This window comes from Lutra lutra, chromosome 16, assembly GCF_902655055.1.
Source record: "Lutra lutra chromosome 16, mLutLut1.2, whole genome shotgun sequence".
Taxonomy (NCBI): Eukaryota; Metazoa; Chordata; class Mammalia; order Carnivora; family Mustelidae; genus Lutra; species Lutra lutra.
The window spans coordinates 37,589,165-37,606,597 of NC_062293.1; the positions used below are offsets into that span (position 1 = coordinate 37,589,165).

At 45.2% G+C, this 17,433-nt stretch overlaps 1 protein-coding gene across 2 annotated transcripts; it reads right to left on the reverse strand.

Moving 5' to 3' along the window:
* Window positions 1–2,188: 2,188 nt before the first annotated feature.
* LOC125087956 (C-C motif chemokine 3-like) lies at window positions 2,189–13,764 on the reverse strand. Of its 2 annotated transcripts, XM_047708808.1 has the most exons (5): window positions 13,577–13,764; window positions 12,843–12,957; window positions 12,334–12,449; window positions 7,553–7,557; window positions 2,189–2,200 (listed from the first exon to the last, which is right to left on the reverse strand). In XM_047708808.1, the coding sequence occupies exons 1-3, from the start codon at window positions 13,650–13,652 to the stop codon at window positions 12,359–12,361; spliced, it is 282 nt and encodes a 93-aa protein (XP_047564764.1). In that variant the 5' UTR covers window positions 13,653–13,764; the 3' UTR covers window positions 2,189–2,200; window positions 7,553–7,557; window positions 12,334–12,358. The 2 variants fall into 2 exon arrangements, with proteins under 2 accessions (XP_047564764.1, XP_047564763.1); XM_047708807.1 differs by lacking the exons at window positions 2,189–2,200; window positions 7,553–7,557 and having other exon boundaries at window positions 12,329–12,449.
* Between the last annotated feature and the right edge of the window lie 3,669 nt (window positions 13,765–17,433).

Genomic DNA, 17,433 nt, shown 5'->3' on the forward strand with positions numbered 1-17,433 from the left:
TTATTTTATCCAAAATTGGTGCAGAATTGTATTGCTCAAACTCCTTAGCGTGTAATTAAAAGCTGCTATGAAGCAAAACATTAAAAGGCCCGTAATATTGGACCTAGATAGCATGTGCCCTGATTCCACATCTAGGAATGTATCTTGCAGCAGCCCTACTAAAGGACAGGAATATGTACGCACAAGGATATTCTTTGTAGCACAGTCTGTGAACAGCAAGCTAATGGAAACAACCATCAGCAAAGGACTAAGTCAGTAGAGGACTGAGATGCCTGTCCATAGAAAATTCTGCAATCAGTAAAAAGAAAAACACACGCACATATCTATGAAAAGTACGCATCATATTATGTGCAAAGGTTGCATGTGCTTACATCTAATATAGACATTGCTACTCTACTCGCATGATACAGAATGTATGTATAGAATAATATTCCTTTTGGTTTATATATATTGGTTTTGGTTTATATATATTGGTTTTGGTTTATATATATTTATATATATATATTTATATATGTATGTATAGAATAATGTTCCTTTTGGTTTATATATTGGTTTTGGTTTATATATATTTATATATTTATAATTTATATTTATATATATATATATTTATATTATATATATATATATATTATTTATATATATATATTATATATATATATAATATTATATATATATTATATATCATATATATTTTATATATATAATATCATTTTTGTGAGCCATGATTATTTCATTCAGCTTAGAATAATCTAATTTTTATCCAAAATTGGATATAATATATATATTTTATCCAAAATATATATAATATATATTATGTAATATATTATATATTTATATTTATAAATATAAAATATATAAATATATGTTAATATTAAGTATATATATTTTTATTTTTATATATTTATATATTAATTTATATGTGTATATATATACACATATAAATTCACAAGGGCAAACATTTAGCAAAGATACATGTCAAGTAGCTAGCTGTGGTTTCTTAGAGGAAATGAATATTATTATTTATTTTTTAGTAATGGACACTCCACCTTTTTATTTTCTGCACTTCTCTTTTATTTAGTCTTTAACAAGGATGCATCATTCTCTCATGTGATCCTATGCTTTGATGGGTGATCCTCCATCCATTGGAATAACTCTCTAGTGATCCTGAGTTGACACAGAAGATAGAGCTTGCCATGGCCAGTCCTAACAGTCTTGATGCCATCATGGCTTTCATATAGAGAGGGTAATGTGACAAACAAGTCATTTGCCAGAGACTTCCATATCTCTCTCTCTCACACACACACACACACACACAAACGCACACACACTCACCTCCTCTCAGGCAACATTTTACAATCCCCTTCCACTCCGAGGAGCCCCATTCCCCAAACACCATTACCCCCCACGCCCATGATAAGTGTGTAGACACCACCAGGAGAATGGGAGGAATAGTTGTTGTTCCCAAAGAAGCAATAGAACGGTCACCATTTCTTCTCTGTTGGTGTCCAGCCTCTTGAGACCCCCCCCCAAAAAAAAAATCTGCTTATTTACAGTGAATGATTTCTCAAGGTCCAGTGACCCAGAGCCAAAGGAGAAGCTTAACCAGGTGCAGCCTTCCCTAAATACAAGCATTGTGAACAGCGTAAACAGAACAAGGACTCCCGTGCTGGAAAGGGGAGAATGGCAAAAGCATTGCTAATCAGCTTGTGGGGCACTGCAGAGTCCGAGAGATGGCTGAAACCCTTGGTCAGCCTCTCTGCTGGACCTCCCTGGGGAATGTCCTCCCTGGACTCCTCTGAATATGAACGGGGAGGAGCCCTTCTCTGGGGGCTGCCCACTCCTGTCCACGTGAGCTAGGAGCCTGGGCTTTGCCTTTGGTGTTGAGCAATCAACGGCCATTTCTGGCTGGTCTTGTGGTTTCTTCAGCAATTAACACCCTTCTAATGATAGGTTTCTCATCTCTCTGCTTCTGATCAATTCCATGCGTCATCTAAAAGCAGAGAACAGAAAACTTGTCCAGCCGTATATTTTGCGTATTACTGGGGGGGTGGGAATGCGAGCACCCCAGCACAGCCCTCAGTCCCGCAGCCACTCCTACACTACGTCAGCATCGCCCCTGCAGAGGTGTGGCAATGAGGGGAAATGATGAATAACTGATAACTCTCCCCAAGCCATGTCCTCCCTGCACCTTCACACAGAGCTGACTGTCCTTGTTAGAGATAAACATTTCATCGGAGAAGGTGGGGAGTGAGGGTGAGGGGTGCAGTTAGACCCCCCGCTTTCTCTCCTGTGTAGTTCCCCATCTCCCTGCCTCTGCTTACACTAACTTTAGCTTCAAGGAGAAAATTCTGCATTTGCAGCCCTTAGAGACTGCAAAGGTCTGGCTCTCAGCGGGCGGGTTGGAAAAGCCTTTCTTAGCAAAGATGAGTTGTTTCCTTTTCCAATTTCAGATAAGGCCATTTCCAAGTAGTCTAAACTCTCCTAGAGGACCTCACTGATGGATGCAAGAAGTAGCTTTCCTATTCCAATAGACTCTTCCCTATCAAATTCCTCAGTGTTGCAGACTTAGCACTTGGCACAGGGCTTTTAGTACCAAGAGACAGTAGGACCCAGTCCAACCATGTTAGCTTGGTTCTCAAGAGGCAGTATCCAGACAGCATGAGTACCACCTGGGAACATAGTAAAAATGCAAATCCTAAGCACCCCTTCTCTTCCTTTTAGGGGGTGGAGCCCAGCCACCTGTTTTCACAAGGTTCCAGGTAATACTGATGCACACAAAGTTTAAATACCACTGCATTTAATGAGGTCCTTGGCAAACTTCCTCCTACTTCTTCAGGTCAGCCGATCCCAAGCTTCAGTTGGGGGCTGTTACTATTCACAGACCCTCTACCTCCGCCCAGATGCAGGTCTCTGCATTTCTCAGGATGCTGGTGGTTTGGGGGGAGTGGCGGGGGTGGGAGGCGGAAACAAACAAACTAACCTAACTCAGAGATGCTTGAATAAATGAGCCTTGTAGCAACATGGACGGGACTGGAAGAGACTATGCTGAGTGAAATAAGTCAAGCAGAGAGAGTCAATTATCATATGGTTTCACTTATTTGTGGAGCATAACAAATAGCATGGAGGACAAGGGGAGATGGAGAGGAGAAGGGAGTTGAGGGAAATTGGAAGGGGAGGTGAACCATGAGAGACTATGGACTCTGAAAAACGATCTGAGAATTTTGAAGGGGTGGGAGGTGGGAGGTTGGGGGCACCAGGTGGTGGGTATTGTAGAGGGCACGGATTGCATGGAGCACTGGGTGTGGTGCAAAAGCAATGAATACTGTTACACTGAAAAGATATAAAATAAATAATTTTTTTTAAAAACTGAGCCTTGTGGCCCCAAGGCTGAAGGGTACTGGCTCCAGGGAAGGCTGCATGTGGCAGCCCCATGGCAACCCCCGAGTCCTGTTTTCTTCCCTGACTTCAGTCCATGCCAGAGCCCCAGGATGGCTGCTGGCACCTTCCAGAGTCACATGAATCCTTGCTCGCCGTCTGCAGGCAGAGAGCCTGTGTCCCCGTTGAAGAAAATCACTAGGTTCTTTTGGATTTGACTGACCCCTAAGTCAGAAACCCAATTCCTAACCAGTCACTGTGGCTTTAGGGATGCATTCCATGGATTTGCTTAAGCCAATCAAGGAGCATACCTGGATCTGTGATAGATGAATATCACATAATCTTAAAGCCTGAGAATTATGGGGAAGAGAGGCTTCCCAAGGGAAATGTGGGTTTCTGGTACCAGGAGGGATGCCAGTCAGCAAAACACACGTTCGCTGTAATATGTTTGTCCTTTTCCAGTGGACTTTTTTCCTACTATCTGAAAAGCACTAATTCTTTGTAGGTGATAAATGCTCCATCTCCTTTGCTCTCTGGGTTAGAAACTGTTAGTCTTCCATCTTCCTGAATTACTTTATTTTTAGGAACACGCTGACTTGTATACTTCCTGTTGCCTTATAAATGACAATGACTCAAATTTGAGGCTAAAGAGACATGAAGCTCTTCATGGTGTTAAACCAACTGCCAAAAACTGAGGTTGCATGTCCACCCCAGGACATGCCAAGTGGAGTAGGACACAAGCGCCACGGACCCTGAAGCAGAAGACTGGAGACAGGGTAAAAAGCGGACACCCAGAACAATGAACCAACATTACAGAACTTGCCATAGTGAAGAAAATAGGAGAGTCCTTTAATGTTGGATGGACAAAGACATAGATAACAGAGGACACCTCATACTTACTTCTTCTATTCCCCTTCCTTTCGGGGAACAGTATCTGTGAAAAAATATCATATGAAATTGACCACATCCCAACACATGGAGTGGGTCCTGATTAAGATAAGGCAATTTGCATTTTGGGTTTTCCTTTTAATTTATCAAAACATAAACATTTTCCATGACATTGCTTTATTTGTAAAGCCTCCCAAATAGCAACTTGAGTGAAGATACCATATTTTTTTCATTATTTTCTTACTGTAAGTAATTTAAATTGGGTAAGTTTAAATTGCTATTAATATGCCAGAGTCATTTTTTTTTCATATTTGAATTCATCTACATAGGAAATAGATTCCTAGTCATGGATTATTAAGGTCAAAGGCAAAGGTAATTTAAAGTTCTTTATGTGTGTTAGTGCCCATATCCAACATGTCTTTATGCCGTCTGCCTTGTACATTTGGGTCCTTGATGCATCTCTAGAATGAGCGGTGTCTGAAAGGCTGCCTGCACGCTCAGTCCCTCCTGAAGCCCAGTCTTTGCTAATACAACTCTGTCCACCTGGGTGCGATTTAAACTGGTATGCTGGCCAGGACTCATGGCATCATTGCATGTCATGTCTATTAGTAAGAACAGCTATGGAATCATAAAGAAATTTTGGTTCTGCTGGGGGAAACTATGACTACATAGCTCTAATGAGAAGGACCCAGCTAAGTGTGGTCCCAGGATGACATCAATATCTCACCTCCTCTTGCTGGGGAAACCACTTCCCCATAAACAGCCCTAGTCAACTGAGCACTTGAACCATTCTTGCAAATACCCCGTGCCTTGTGGTTACCCAAGACCCCTCTTGTATTTACAAGTCAACAAGGAGTCACTGTACTTAAAAACTTCCTCTCTCATCACCCTAAGTTTCCATCTCCCCAAGGTCCAGAGCATACCTGAAAAAAAATAGGGGACCCCAGAAGAAGACTGGCAAGAGCGAATCTCATTCTGGCTCACCCTCTTGGGTCCCCACTATCCTCCTCACCATGGTTCTCTGTTCCCAGGCTGCCTTTCATGCTTCTCCTGCTGCCATTTCCTGTTGTTTTCCTGCTCTCTGTGGGGTCAGACCACAATGCCAAGGTCCTATGGGTACCCAATGAAATAGAGGGCTTCCCAAGGGCTTTTCAAAATGCCCTGCATTACCTGTTAAGGTGGCTATTCTTTCTGAAGGAGTTTTAGCATTCTAGTCTATGTACCTGGAGGGCAGGGTGGGGACTTGTCTTACTTTGGGAAGGGGGACACTGAGTTGGTTTTCAACAGGGGCAGAATCCAGCTTCAACAGCTTCCCAGGGATCAACCGAGTAATATATTCACCCCAGTGCCAACTTACAGGTGATTTACAAAGAAAATCTCTCCTTTTCCCCCAATAGAACTGGAAAAAGCACCAGACTGTTCCATCAGCTGCATTTCCTGCAGAGGGGAAATAGAGACCAAACTCAAGACTAGAGCAAAAGCCTGAGATAGAGGAAGTGGTCTGTCCAAGATGGCGCCATAGGAAAATCCTGACCTCCACTCCTCCCCCAGATACACCGAGTCTACAGTGACATGGGGAACAATTTGCTCTGGAAAAGACTGGAAAACTAGTGGAGCACCACCCCCATGGAGGTAGGTTAGAAGACAGAGCAACGGCCTCACAATAACTCCCCCCATCTCCCTCCCGCTTGCACACTGTGATGCTCAGTCAGGAGCTTCTCCCTGAGGAGCTAAGGGACCCTACCCCACAACAGACACCCCAACTGTTAAGAACTGCACCTGAGAGACAAGCCCCAGACACCTGGCTTTGAAAACCAATGGGGTTCAAGTCCCCGAGACCCAAAGCCCTGAGAGAACTGGGAAATCTGGTGAAGTGCCCAGACTGCAGGGCCTGTCGGGATTCTCTCCCGGACAGAGGCCCTTTCTTGTGCTCCACAGCAGCAGTATCTCTGGGAAGGGACCTTTTCACACATCTGGCGCCCCAGTTTTTGTGGTGCATTTCTGGGTCCGAGGGAACTGTAAGATCAGGAGAGCAGCCTACCGCTCAGGGGTACTGCACAAGCAGCGGCTGACACACAAGCCCTCTCCCCGGGGAAGGCCTGTTTCCTGGCCTTGGCTTCCCACCAGCCTGAACCTGGAGGCTGACTGAGATCTTCTCCCTTAGGACACTGACAGGTCTTGGCCCACCCTCGACAACCAGGAGCTATCAAAAATAGAACAGGTTGCTTGGACAATCACCAGGGTTCGAGAGATACAGAGAGTTGGGAGTGAAGTTGAACTCCAAGGTTCTCCCTCAGAGCTGGTAGGGGTAGCTGTTTCATCCAGTATGTAGAAACACGGAGTCAAGCAGAGTGAGGAGACAGAGGAACATGTCCCAAATGAAAGAACAAGATAAAAGCTTAGGGAAAAAATTAGAGCTAGAAGATTCTTGCTATTTAACAATGCTATCTCTATCTTCTTTCTTCTAATTCTATCACTGGGCAGAAGGAGCTGATGAAAAATGACTCCAGCTCAGGCTGCCCCTTTCCTTGGAGTACACAAAGGCCTCCAAGGATCTGCTGCTTTTTCTATGTCCTCCTGGCAGATCCCTAGCAACATGGTAGATGGCTATTATGAGACCAGCAGCCAGAGCTGGTCCTCTTGCCCATCTCTGGGGAGAGGCAGGACATGCAAAAATGGAGCCAGCAGGACTCTGTGTAGGGAACAGCCTACAAAGGCAACCCAGGTGGATGAGAGCCATTCTAGGAAACCCAGAGCTTCGAGTGGCAGGACACAAGGAGAGGCCATGGGGGGTTCTCTAACCTGGCCTGGGACTTGGGAGCCAGGGGAGAGCTGCCCCAGGCAGAGGGGAGATTTCCTGAGGAGGACCCTCCCCCCAAAAGTCACTGAGAAAAGGTCTAGGAGTCTGAGGTTGGAGAAACAGTCCCGAGGAAGGAGGCAGACTCTGAGCTTCCCAAGACAAAGAGGATTCAGTGGTAGTAATGTGGGACCGGGAATTCTCCTGCTGATTCCTCAATTTTTATAATTCCATCCTTCTCCACAGCTTCCCAACCAAAGAGGCCATGAAGTCTGTGTCAGCTCTACCAAGTCCTGGAGCCAAGGACATCATTGACCGTGGAGCTGAATCCCTGAGTGGCCTGGAAGCAATAAAAAACTAGATACATCTGTGGCCAGATGAGGGAGCAGGGACCTGAGCCCCAGGTAGAATGTTCCTTCAACTCCTGAAGCTACCTGTGCTAGGTGCCGGTTATCAAGCTACTACACTCTGGGCCTCTTTCTGGATGTAAACGTAAACTTCCTTAGACTCATCTGTGTAATGTATTTCCACGTGCTCTTGACTGCCTGCAGGGAGAGCTCCTACAACTCTCTCTTCAACACGCCCCGGTGCCCGTCCAATCACACAGTGGTTGACACAGTGTGTAGGTGCTTATGCTTAGCATTTTCTAGGGGGAAATCATCTCAAAACCATCAACCAACAAATATTTATAGAATGTTATTTACCACTTCTGTGTTCAGCTGCATGAAATAATGGAATTTCTCAAAACCAAACCAGTCTTTTGGGTGCTTCTATGGGGTTTTTTTTTTTTTTTATGATGAAGTCAGGATCTCCAGTTGGAAAACATTATGTGGGGGGGGGAGGTGAGCTAAGGGGCAAAGAGTAAGAAAATCTGAAGAGGGGAAGTCAGCAGAAAGGAAATGACGGTAATACCTGTCTCTACACATTCCTGAGAGCTAAAACACAAAGCATTAGCTTAGAAAACAGTGATGATGAAATACTATGTACCTAGCATAGAGTGTACATGCATTAACTATATTCATTCTTTGCATATATTCATTTAAATTTACTTTTCTCATGAATCAAATTTTCCTAAAAATTATACATTGTCCTTTCAATCCTAATAATTTCACCAAGGTTTCCATTTGGCAGAAGAGGAAATGTTGGCTCAGAAAGGTGAAACAATTTGCCCGTGGTCAGGCAGCTAATAAATAATATAACGAAGATGTAAGCCTATGCCAGCATTTCTCAGAGCATCCCAGAACCACAAGGGATGATTGTTTAAAATGCTGGCAACAGAATTTCTTGGGTTTGGATCTGGAGATCCAAACCCTCAAGTGATTTACATGCACACAGAAGACCAAAAACCAGTGACTTCAGCAATAAGGACTTATCACTCGTTTCTTAATAAGGTGCATACAGCAATAGACATCTTGCCTGGATATTAGTTTCCCAGAATCCGTGCTCCACAACAGCAGTGGCTAACATAAGAGAAGAAAAAAATAATCAGTCACTATATGCAATGAGACTTCTGTTGTGAATGCCAAATTTATTTATCAGACTGATTACCAAGATCACGGTTTGCAAGCTATAGTTCTCAGAACAAATCCATTATGATACAGTCTCTGTAAATAAAGTTTCATTCTGTTACATAGTGTCCGGGGCTGCTTTCCCTATGGCAGACTTGGTAGCTGCAGCCGAGCTTGTATGTTTACAAAGCCAAAAACATTTACTATCTGACACTTTATAGAAAAATTTGCTTAAACCTGGCCTAGGTCATGTTTTTAAGTATAAGGAAGGTAGACTTAGGTTGTTTGTTGTAAAATTCAAGAGAGGGAAATTCAACATACTTATGAGAAATGCAAATTTTTGATAAGGTATACTTCTTTTTGTTTTAAACTATTTTTTAGTATCAAAAGTGGAATTTTGATCAGGTTTGTAGAGAGCAATAACCAGTTCCTATCGAAATGTTAAATGTACATCCTCTTCAATCCAGCTATCTTCATGCTAGGAATCTGGTGGTAAACTCAGTCCATATAGTGGGAACACAGCTGCCTCCCAATACTCCTTTCTCTCCCCTATCCCCTTGCCTCCTCTCTCTCTCTTTCTGTGTCTATCTGTCTGTCTGTCTCACTCTCTGTCTCTCTCAGATCCTCTATCCTCTGTCTCTCTCAGATCCTCTATCTACATAGTTCCCTGATGAACAATATTATTTGCTAACTCTCAGGGGAGGGTAATAGAGAGAGAGAGAGAGAGGAGAGAGAGAGGCCAACTTAGTGGGCTCCATCTTTGTGAAGGTAAGTCATCACCTCTCCTCCTCTTGAAGCCCAATGAAGGGGTCTCAAGAGGGTAATTTGTAAATCCTGGAAGGTGCCTACTAGCAAAGTGACTCACTTTACAGTGGGGTGTCCTAGGATGAACTCTCATATTGAAGGGAAATCTGAAATTCAGAAGGAACCATGGTTTTTCATCATACTTGAGGACTAAGGATGCAAAGCTTTGGATCAAGCTTTGCTTGAAGCTAATTAACTTCTCGAAGCTTCACTTCTGTGAGCTAACAGGTTCCCTTTATCCCTTAAGTCCACTTGAGTCAGCTTTTCTGGTACTACAACTCAAAGTATCCCTAACTGCAGTGCCGTAAGTACCACACCCCACAGAGCGGAACCGGCTGAGGGTAGAAGCCGAGGCCAGTCAGTGAGGATGCCTCCTCCTAGTCTAACAGTCGGTTCCCTCCCTGGCCTGTTCTGTATTCTTACTAAGGCCATCTGCCTAGCAAGGTTGCATCAAAAAGGAAAATTCAGGATGTTGGAGACTAATTCTTGCACAAATCATTAGGGCTTACTTTGAAATTGGCTTGTCTGATAGCAGAGAGGGGGAAAAATAGTTTCCTTAAGCCCTCTTGAATTTGAGAGGCAGGGTTAGGGGTCATGGGGAGTAGGGAAGGAAAAAAATGAAACAAGATGGGATTGGGAGGGAGACAAACCATAACACACTCTTAATCTCAGGAAACAAACTGAGGGTTGCTGGGGGGAGGGAGGGAAGGAGGGAGAGGGTGGTTGGGTGATGGACATTGGGGAGGGTATGTGCTCCGGTGAGTGCTGTGAAGTGTGTAAGACTGATGATTCACAGACCTATACCCCTGGGGCAAATAATACATTTTATGTTAATAAAAATAATTTTTTTAAAAGGGGAAGCCCTCTTTTTCTTGCTGCCTGCACACCAAGCTGGTTTGCACAGCAGTGACCTAGAGCTTGCAGACGGGAAAAGCAGACCTCTCCTCGGCAAGATGATGTTAGTATGAACAGAAATGGGAAGATGGGAGACGAGGAAGGATGAAAAAGTGGGGTCCAGAAACAGCCATATCCACCCTCTCTGCAGATACCCTCCTTTCAAACATTTATCTTGTGTACAAAATGAGCAGTCCCGCACTTACATCACAGCTGGGATGCCACCAGAAGCAAGGAGCAGATTCCCGTGACCCCAGCGCCCATGGCATCATTTCAGCAGGGCATTGTGGGGACAGCAGTCAGTGGCCTGGGAGATGGGGTGTGGCAGTGAAAGGGGGAACCAGGGGGACCAGCCCCACCAGCGCTCATGCACTGAGAGAGAGGCCTTCTGAATCCACTTCTAGAAGTGATGTTAGCTGGCAGCTAGCTAACAGCTAGCAGATTTTCTACTTCTAATTAACCACCCAATGGAAGTAACCAAGACCAGCTCAGAAGTCTTAAGAATAAGAAAGGAGCTGCATTGCCTCTGAAACCCCAAAGCTGGCCGAAACAGGCTCTGATGACACCCGGCAGTGGTTTTCAAGCTGCCTGTGCTTTTCATCACCTTGGGAGTTTCAAAATTACTGACGCCCAGTCCCCACCTAACTAAACCCGAACTAAATGCATAACTTTGGAGGTGAGGTCCTGGCACTGGAGTTTCTAAAAACTTTCAGAAGGGATTCTAACATGAATTCAAGGTTGGAAAGCAACTCCTTAGGTACCCACTCCAACAGGAAATAGCCAGCCTCTATAAAAGTCTTCACCCTAAGTGGAATTCCCAGATAAAAGACAGGATTCCCAGTTAAATTTGAATTTCGGACACACAGTAAATGATTTTTTATGAGTATATCCCAAATATTCCCTGGGACATACTTATACTAAAACATCATTCATTCTGTATTTTAATTTGCTAACTCTGGCCACTGCAGCCTCGAAGCCTCAACTTAGATATGGCTTTGGAGAACATTCTCCCAGAAAGCAGAGCACAGAACACCTGAGAAGCTGACCAGGGCCGTCGGCCTCCTGGTAGACGGGGAGTCTCTGCTAGGTCGCAGGCAGGTTTGCTAGACCGTTGCTAACAGAAGCATCCAAGCTCCCAGCATTTGCTAGACGCTCAACAAATATTAGCCATTGTTCTGAAGAAAGCTTCGCTTAGGAAAATGAAGGTGTGTGCATAAATACGCATTCACAGTACGTTTCATCATCTCGGTAGTCATTTAAGGAGAAAGATGTCCTAGATCGTATCGATTATGACTTAGTGATAAAACAATGTGTCAGTTTCAGCTTTCTAGGAAAGCATCTCCAGCAAGGGTCTGGCACCCCTGTGCTAGCCCTCTGTCCCTTTCTGGTGGTTTCTGCCCCTCTTCAGATGTCTCTACTCTTCTCCCAGTATCCCTCTCAGCCTGTGGTCCTGATCAGTTGGGAAGACAAAATCAATGGAGTCATCTGAAGGAAAAGGCTGCTTTACCTTTTATATAAGAGTCTTCAGTATTTTTTTAAGGGATTTTATTTATTTGACAGGGAGAGAGAGATAGCCAGAGAGGGAACACAAGCAAGGGAAGTGGGAGAGGGAGAAGCTGGCTCCTGATGAGGGGCTCCATCCCAGGACCCCGGGATCATGACCTGAGCCAAAGGCAGACGCTTTAATGACGGAGCCACCCAGGCGCCCCCCTTCAATATTTTGAAACGCAGTGCTGGGCCAACCATCCCGTGAGCATTTGTTGTTTGAGATCTATGATAGAGCTGCTCCAAGAGAGAGCTCATCCTGCTGAGCGATCCATATAGTGAATATGAGGAGAAACTGAAGGGGGGCGGGTGAAGAGAATGTCATGAGAAGTCAGAGAAAATATCTATTACATCACACAATTCAACAATGGAAATAAGTTACAAAAGTTAAATAAGATACATAAATGAAAATTAAAGTAAAAGAGGGCTGCAAAGTGTGGCAGGGGGTGGGGGGTGAGACCCGTAGAGGAGGTACCCTCCAGAGTTCCAAGGTCATTGCCCTGGGCAGGTGCCAGTCTTCACACCTTCCTTGTAGCTTCCAGGCCACTCAGGCATTCAGCTCCATGTTGCTGATGTACTCCTGGACCCAGGCCTCCCTCGGGTGGGCACAGATCTGTCGGCCTTTTTTGGTTTGGAAACTGTGGAGAGGCATGGAAGGATTACACACTAAGGAATGTAGCAGGGGAATCCTAGGCCCACTGTGACCCCTCCTTCCTTCTCTGCCTCAGATCTCTCAGGTCCTGTCCACAGGCTCATAAAATGTACTCTCCATGTTGGGGTTCATGACCTCCTCTGGGTCTCATACGGGGGTCCACTCAGAAAGCCAACTTCCTGCTTCCAACTTCCTGTGTCACCTTAACACAGGGGCAATTCTTCAGGGCTCCCCACAGGCATCAGACCCGGTCAGAGACATGGCAGTGGCCTCCCCTGGTGTTCTGTGCTCCAATGGTCTCAGAAGGCTGAGTCCTCCAAGGGGTGGGGGCACTCATCTCAGCCCTCCCATTGCCCTCCCCAGGAAGATTGGGCCTTACATGACACCGGGCTTGGAGCACTGGCTGCTGGTCTCATAATAGTCGACCACAAATTTCCGAGGAATCTGCCGAGAGACATAGAAGAAGCAGCAGGAGGTCGGGGTGTCAGCACCAACTGAGAGAAACAGGACAGAAAGATCCTAAGTGACTCTTCAGAAGATTGGGCGAGCCAACCACTCCCCAAGGGTCAGGAAGAACTGGAAGGAGACAGCCCTGCACAGGCATGGGGATGTGCAGACAAAGAGACTCAGAAGGAAGCTGGCATTTCTTCTTTTCCTTGACATTTCTATATTCTGTGTCTCTTTCCATGTTTGCCATTCTCTCTCTATTTTGGTATTGGGTCTCTGTGTCTCTCCACCACAACTTCATCTTTCTGAACAAACTACTCCCTTTCTGTCTCTCGCGGGGCAGTGCCATCTGGAATTCACAAGGAGAGCAAAGGCCACAGCCTTGGGAGTCAGCTGGCCACAGGTTTCACCTGTTGTCCGAGATCCCAGTTGGGCATCCATTTTTCCATCCTTAAAATGGGACTTCCTCCCACTGTCTCCCAGAGATGGACAACAGAATGGCTAAAACACTATGGGAAAGACATTCCTCCTCAGGAAACAGCCTCTGACAGCTCTCTGAAGTTCTCTACTCAGAGGGGCTCAGGCACAAGACTTGGGCACTGGGGTCCAAGCCGTGGCCAGGGAGTGGAAGGATAGGGCAAAAGGAGGCAGGAAGGACAGACTCACAAAAGGAAGAGGAGGTCTGGGAACAGAGTGCCGCAGTGAGAAGCAGGACGGCCAGGCCAGCAGCAGGGACCTCCATGGCGCTGGGTAGCAGAGGGTGTGAGCTCGAGCAGTAGCCACGCGGAGCTGGGACCGGAGACCCACAGCTGCTGCCTGCTGCTGGGGTCTAAACCATGTCCCGTCTTTATAGACAGCCTCGGAGCGTTAGAAGACAGAAAGTTGAGGAAACCAAGGGGGGATATTTAAAACCATTGGTGTTGGTGTCGTGCTGTGAGTCACATAAGGTGGGAGAGCTCTGGGTCACCATCGAAGTTCAGGCTATTTGCAACCATGGTTCGGTTGCCTACCTGAGGGGGAAATGGTTTCTATAGTGAGAGGAGGTGAGATGCTGGTGTGACCCGGTTAGCAGATCGGGAGATGAAGCCATTTCTGCTACAGAGCCTTCTGCTCTGTGCCCCAGCTGTTCAGATGGCCTCTAGGTGACCCAGAGGATAATGCCATGGAGTCTGGGGGAGCACACCCCAGACGGAGAGAGCAGAACTAGGGAAGCCTCAGCTCTTCAAGGGGCAAGACGGAGGTTGACCTTTCAGACTTCAGCTCCATCATCAAACCCGCACGGGTCTCTGCAGCGCGCCCAGAGTGTCAGTGCCTGGCAATGAGCACTTCTGATTGCAATGTCAGCTTCGGATTGCCAAGGCATCATTTGAAAGACATACTGCCAGCAAGGCCTGGAGAGAAAGAGCCAGGCTGTCCCGCCTATAAATTTCCCCTTTGAGAAAAGCCCGAGTAACCGATACAGCTGGTCACTTGAGCGACCCCACTATTCACTTCCTGCGTTCTAATTCCTGCTCTTAGGTTTTACATTTGCCAATAGGGAACCCACAAAGCCCTGGGCACCCCACCCTTAACCCCTTATAAGGGCAGAACCTTAGGTCTATGCTTTCCCTCTCTCTTTACCAGTGACCTCACTGAGGGGCCCTCGGGCATGCCATGTACCCCTGTGAGTAATAAACCTAGTATTTTAAAATTTCCCTGGTGGTTGCTGCTGAGGTGTGAACCTCACACTCATAGTAAGAGCCAGAAAGTCCTGTCGGGCCACAACATTGGCTCTAGTCAGGGAAATGTCTGGGGAGCTCACCACCAGCTATAACTACGTAGCCCAGGCATTTTGAGCACATGCCATCACGATCAAAAGGTTGAGACCCCCGCAAGACAGCTGGTCCCTGGGTTGGTTAGGCTAATGTGAACGGAGAGCCCTAAACTGTTGTTACCCTTTGACCACAAAGTACTCTGCCAGGGATCTGTCCTATGGATAGAAGTAGAGGATGAAGAAAATTGTATGGATAATGGTGTTTGTCACAGCCTATTTGTAACCATTTTAAAAGGACCTACAGGATGTCTGGGTGGCTCGGTAGGTTAAGCGTTGGACTTGATCTCATCTCAGGTCATGATCTCAGGGCCATGAATTCCAGCCCTGTGTTGGGCTCCAGGCTGGTCATGGAGCCTACTTAAAAAATAAAAATTATTATTATATTTTTTTAAAAAGAAGTAATTTTTAAAGTAAAAAACCAAAATTAACTAATTAAAATCCATACAATTAAATCAATTATGGCATATTCACCTCTTATAATAATAATTAGCCCTGAATAACTAAGAAAGTGAAGAAATGTTCAAAGGAAGTACTTGTTCCTCAAAAACCCTGAAACATTTCCTGTGTCCTTATTGTAAAGTCAAGATGGTATTTCCAGGGTTTGTCTGGCAGCTCAATGACATCATCAGGGACACTTTTCTTAAAATGTTTCCCTTTCCCCCAACATTTTGTTGGCTTTTCTTTGGGGGGGGGGGCACTTCATGGTTACAAAATGGCTGCTGCTGCTCAGGTCTGCACAAAGTCTTCTCCATAGGCTTATAAGGGAGTCTCATAAGAATAGAGAAAAAGCAACATTACAGGTATCTTTAATTCAAATTGGGGTTTGGTTTTTTTTTTTTTACTTCATTTGTAATGTGAGCTCTAGTTCACCACCCAAAAGTAGCAAAAGCTAGTTTTATTTTTAAGTAATCTCTACACCCAATGTGGAGTTTGAACTCATGACCCCGAGACCAAGAGACACATGCTCCTCCGACTGAGTCATCCAGGCACCCCAGCAAAAGCCAATTTAAAAAATAAGTAAAATAGAAAAGATTAAAATTTGTTTTATTTCTGAAAGCTAGGTAAGCAGCAGGATGGGTGCCAGTAAGGATGTGGCGGTTTGCCTCTACACTCTTCCCATCTTACTGTGGCATATATGAAGTCTGAGGCATGATTTGAGTAAAATTTCTTTCCTGGAAGGTAGCAAAAATGTTATTACCCAAACATAACCACTATTAACATTTTGGTTTATTTCTTTCAAGTGCATTTTTTCCTAGGCTATGATGTTCTGTTGGCTTACCTGCTTTCTTCTTTCTACTGTATGTCTGGGGGCTGAGGGGCATTATTGTAATCATGATATGAATGTAATTTTGTATTTTTATTGTTTATACTTACTATTGTAAGACTTTTCCAGACCATTCCAGGATTTTGAAGAGCTGTCTGACTCAACTATAAGCCTAGTTCATCAATATGATCACAAACTATTACAGCTCATTGATCACAGCTTAATGATTACAGATCATTACACTATTACATTTGAACTAGTTCCAGTTTTTAATTTAGTTTTTAACTATTTTATAAATAAATTGTACCAAACATATACACCCATAAAATGTTCCCTGTAAGTGAGGTTATTTCTATAGGATATTTTCCTTGCTGTTGACTTTCAGGGCCAAAAAGTAGGTACACTTAATTAAGGCTCCCGATCTTTACAGATACCCCATATGAATGTGTGTTTTTGTTCCCCATTGGCAAACCCAGCGATAGCATATGATAGAGACTTCTGAATGTTTGATGAATGAAGCAGTGATTAAAAAGCCTGCTTGGAGTCTGGGGTTCCCCAATTCCATTCTGTCCACCTGCATCCGGATCAAACGTAGCTCAGGCTACTCCGGACTCAGTGGCATCATTATACACATCCCATCTGTGCAGCCAAAACCCCAGGGAAGAACATTACACGTGTCTGCTTTGCAGATGGTAAAGAGAAAAATCCAGTTCATAGCTCTGTTTGGGTAGAAGGAACCAGCTAAGCCTGGGCCCCTGGTGACAACTCTTGGTTCCCCCCCCAACCCCGCCTCACTGGTTAATCATTTCCTTAGAAACACTCTGCTCAACATGATGTCATGGTCCTTTTCACCCAGGGTGTGGTTTAAGTGTGACTCGTGTGCCCAGGATGCTGAAGCATCACCACGGATGTCAGCCTTTGGGACCAGAAGAGCTGTACTAGAACACAGATCTGCTCCACGGGCAGAATCATTCACCTGTAGATCTCTCTATGCCCCTAGAGCTCTAACACAAACATCATCTCATCCCATCACTGTCCAAAACCTTCCCACACAGTCAGTCCCAACAAATAAGCAACTGAGTTGTTCTTGTGTTCCCTGAACCTCCATGTACAACCCCAGGTACCCCAACATATATCACTCCTAACATGACACCATGCAACAGCTTCTCCTCTGGTCATCCCCAGCCACTGGCTCCCCATGCCCCAGAGAGGCTTATAGAGGGACAAGGACGTGGCTTGGACCCCAGAAGGAAATAGGGAGTAGTGAGTGCCCAGTCCTGACTTGGCTTTGCCCAAACTCCTCTAAGCCCAACGTTGTTAAGGTCTCCAGAGCTGCCCTGGTTGACTGTCTCCTCACACAGCCCTCAATTCATAGTCTTGTCCACACCACAAGACTCTCAACCTTTATCCTTTCTTGCTGTCAGGGTTGTGTCCTAATCCTCTGGA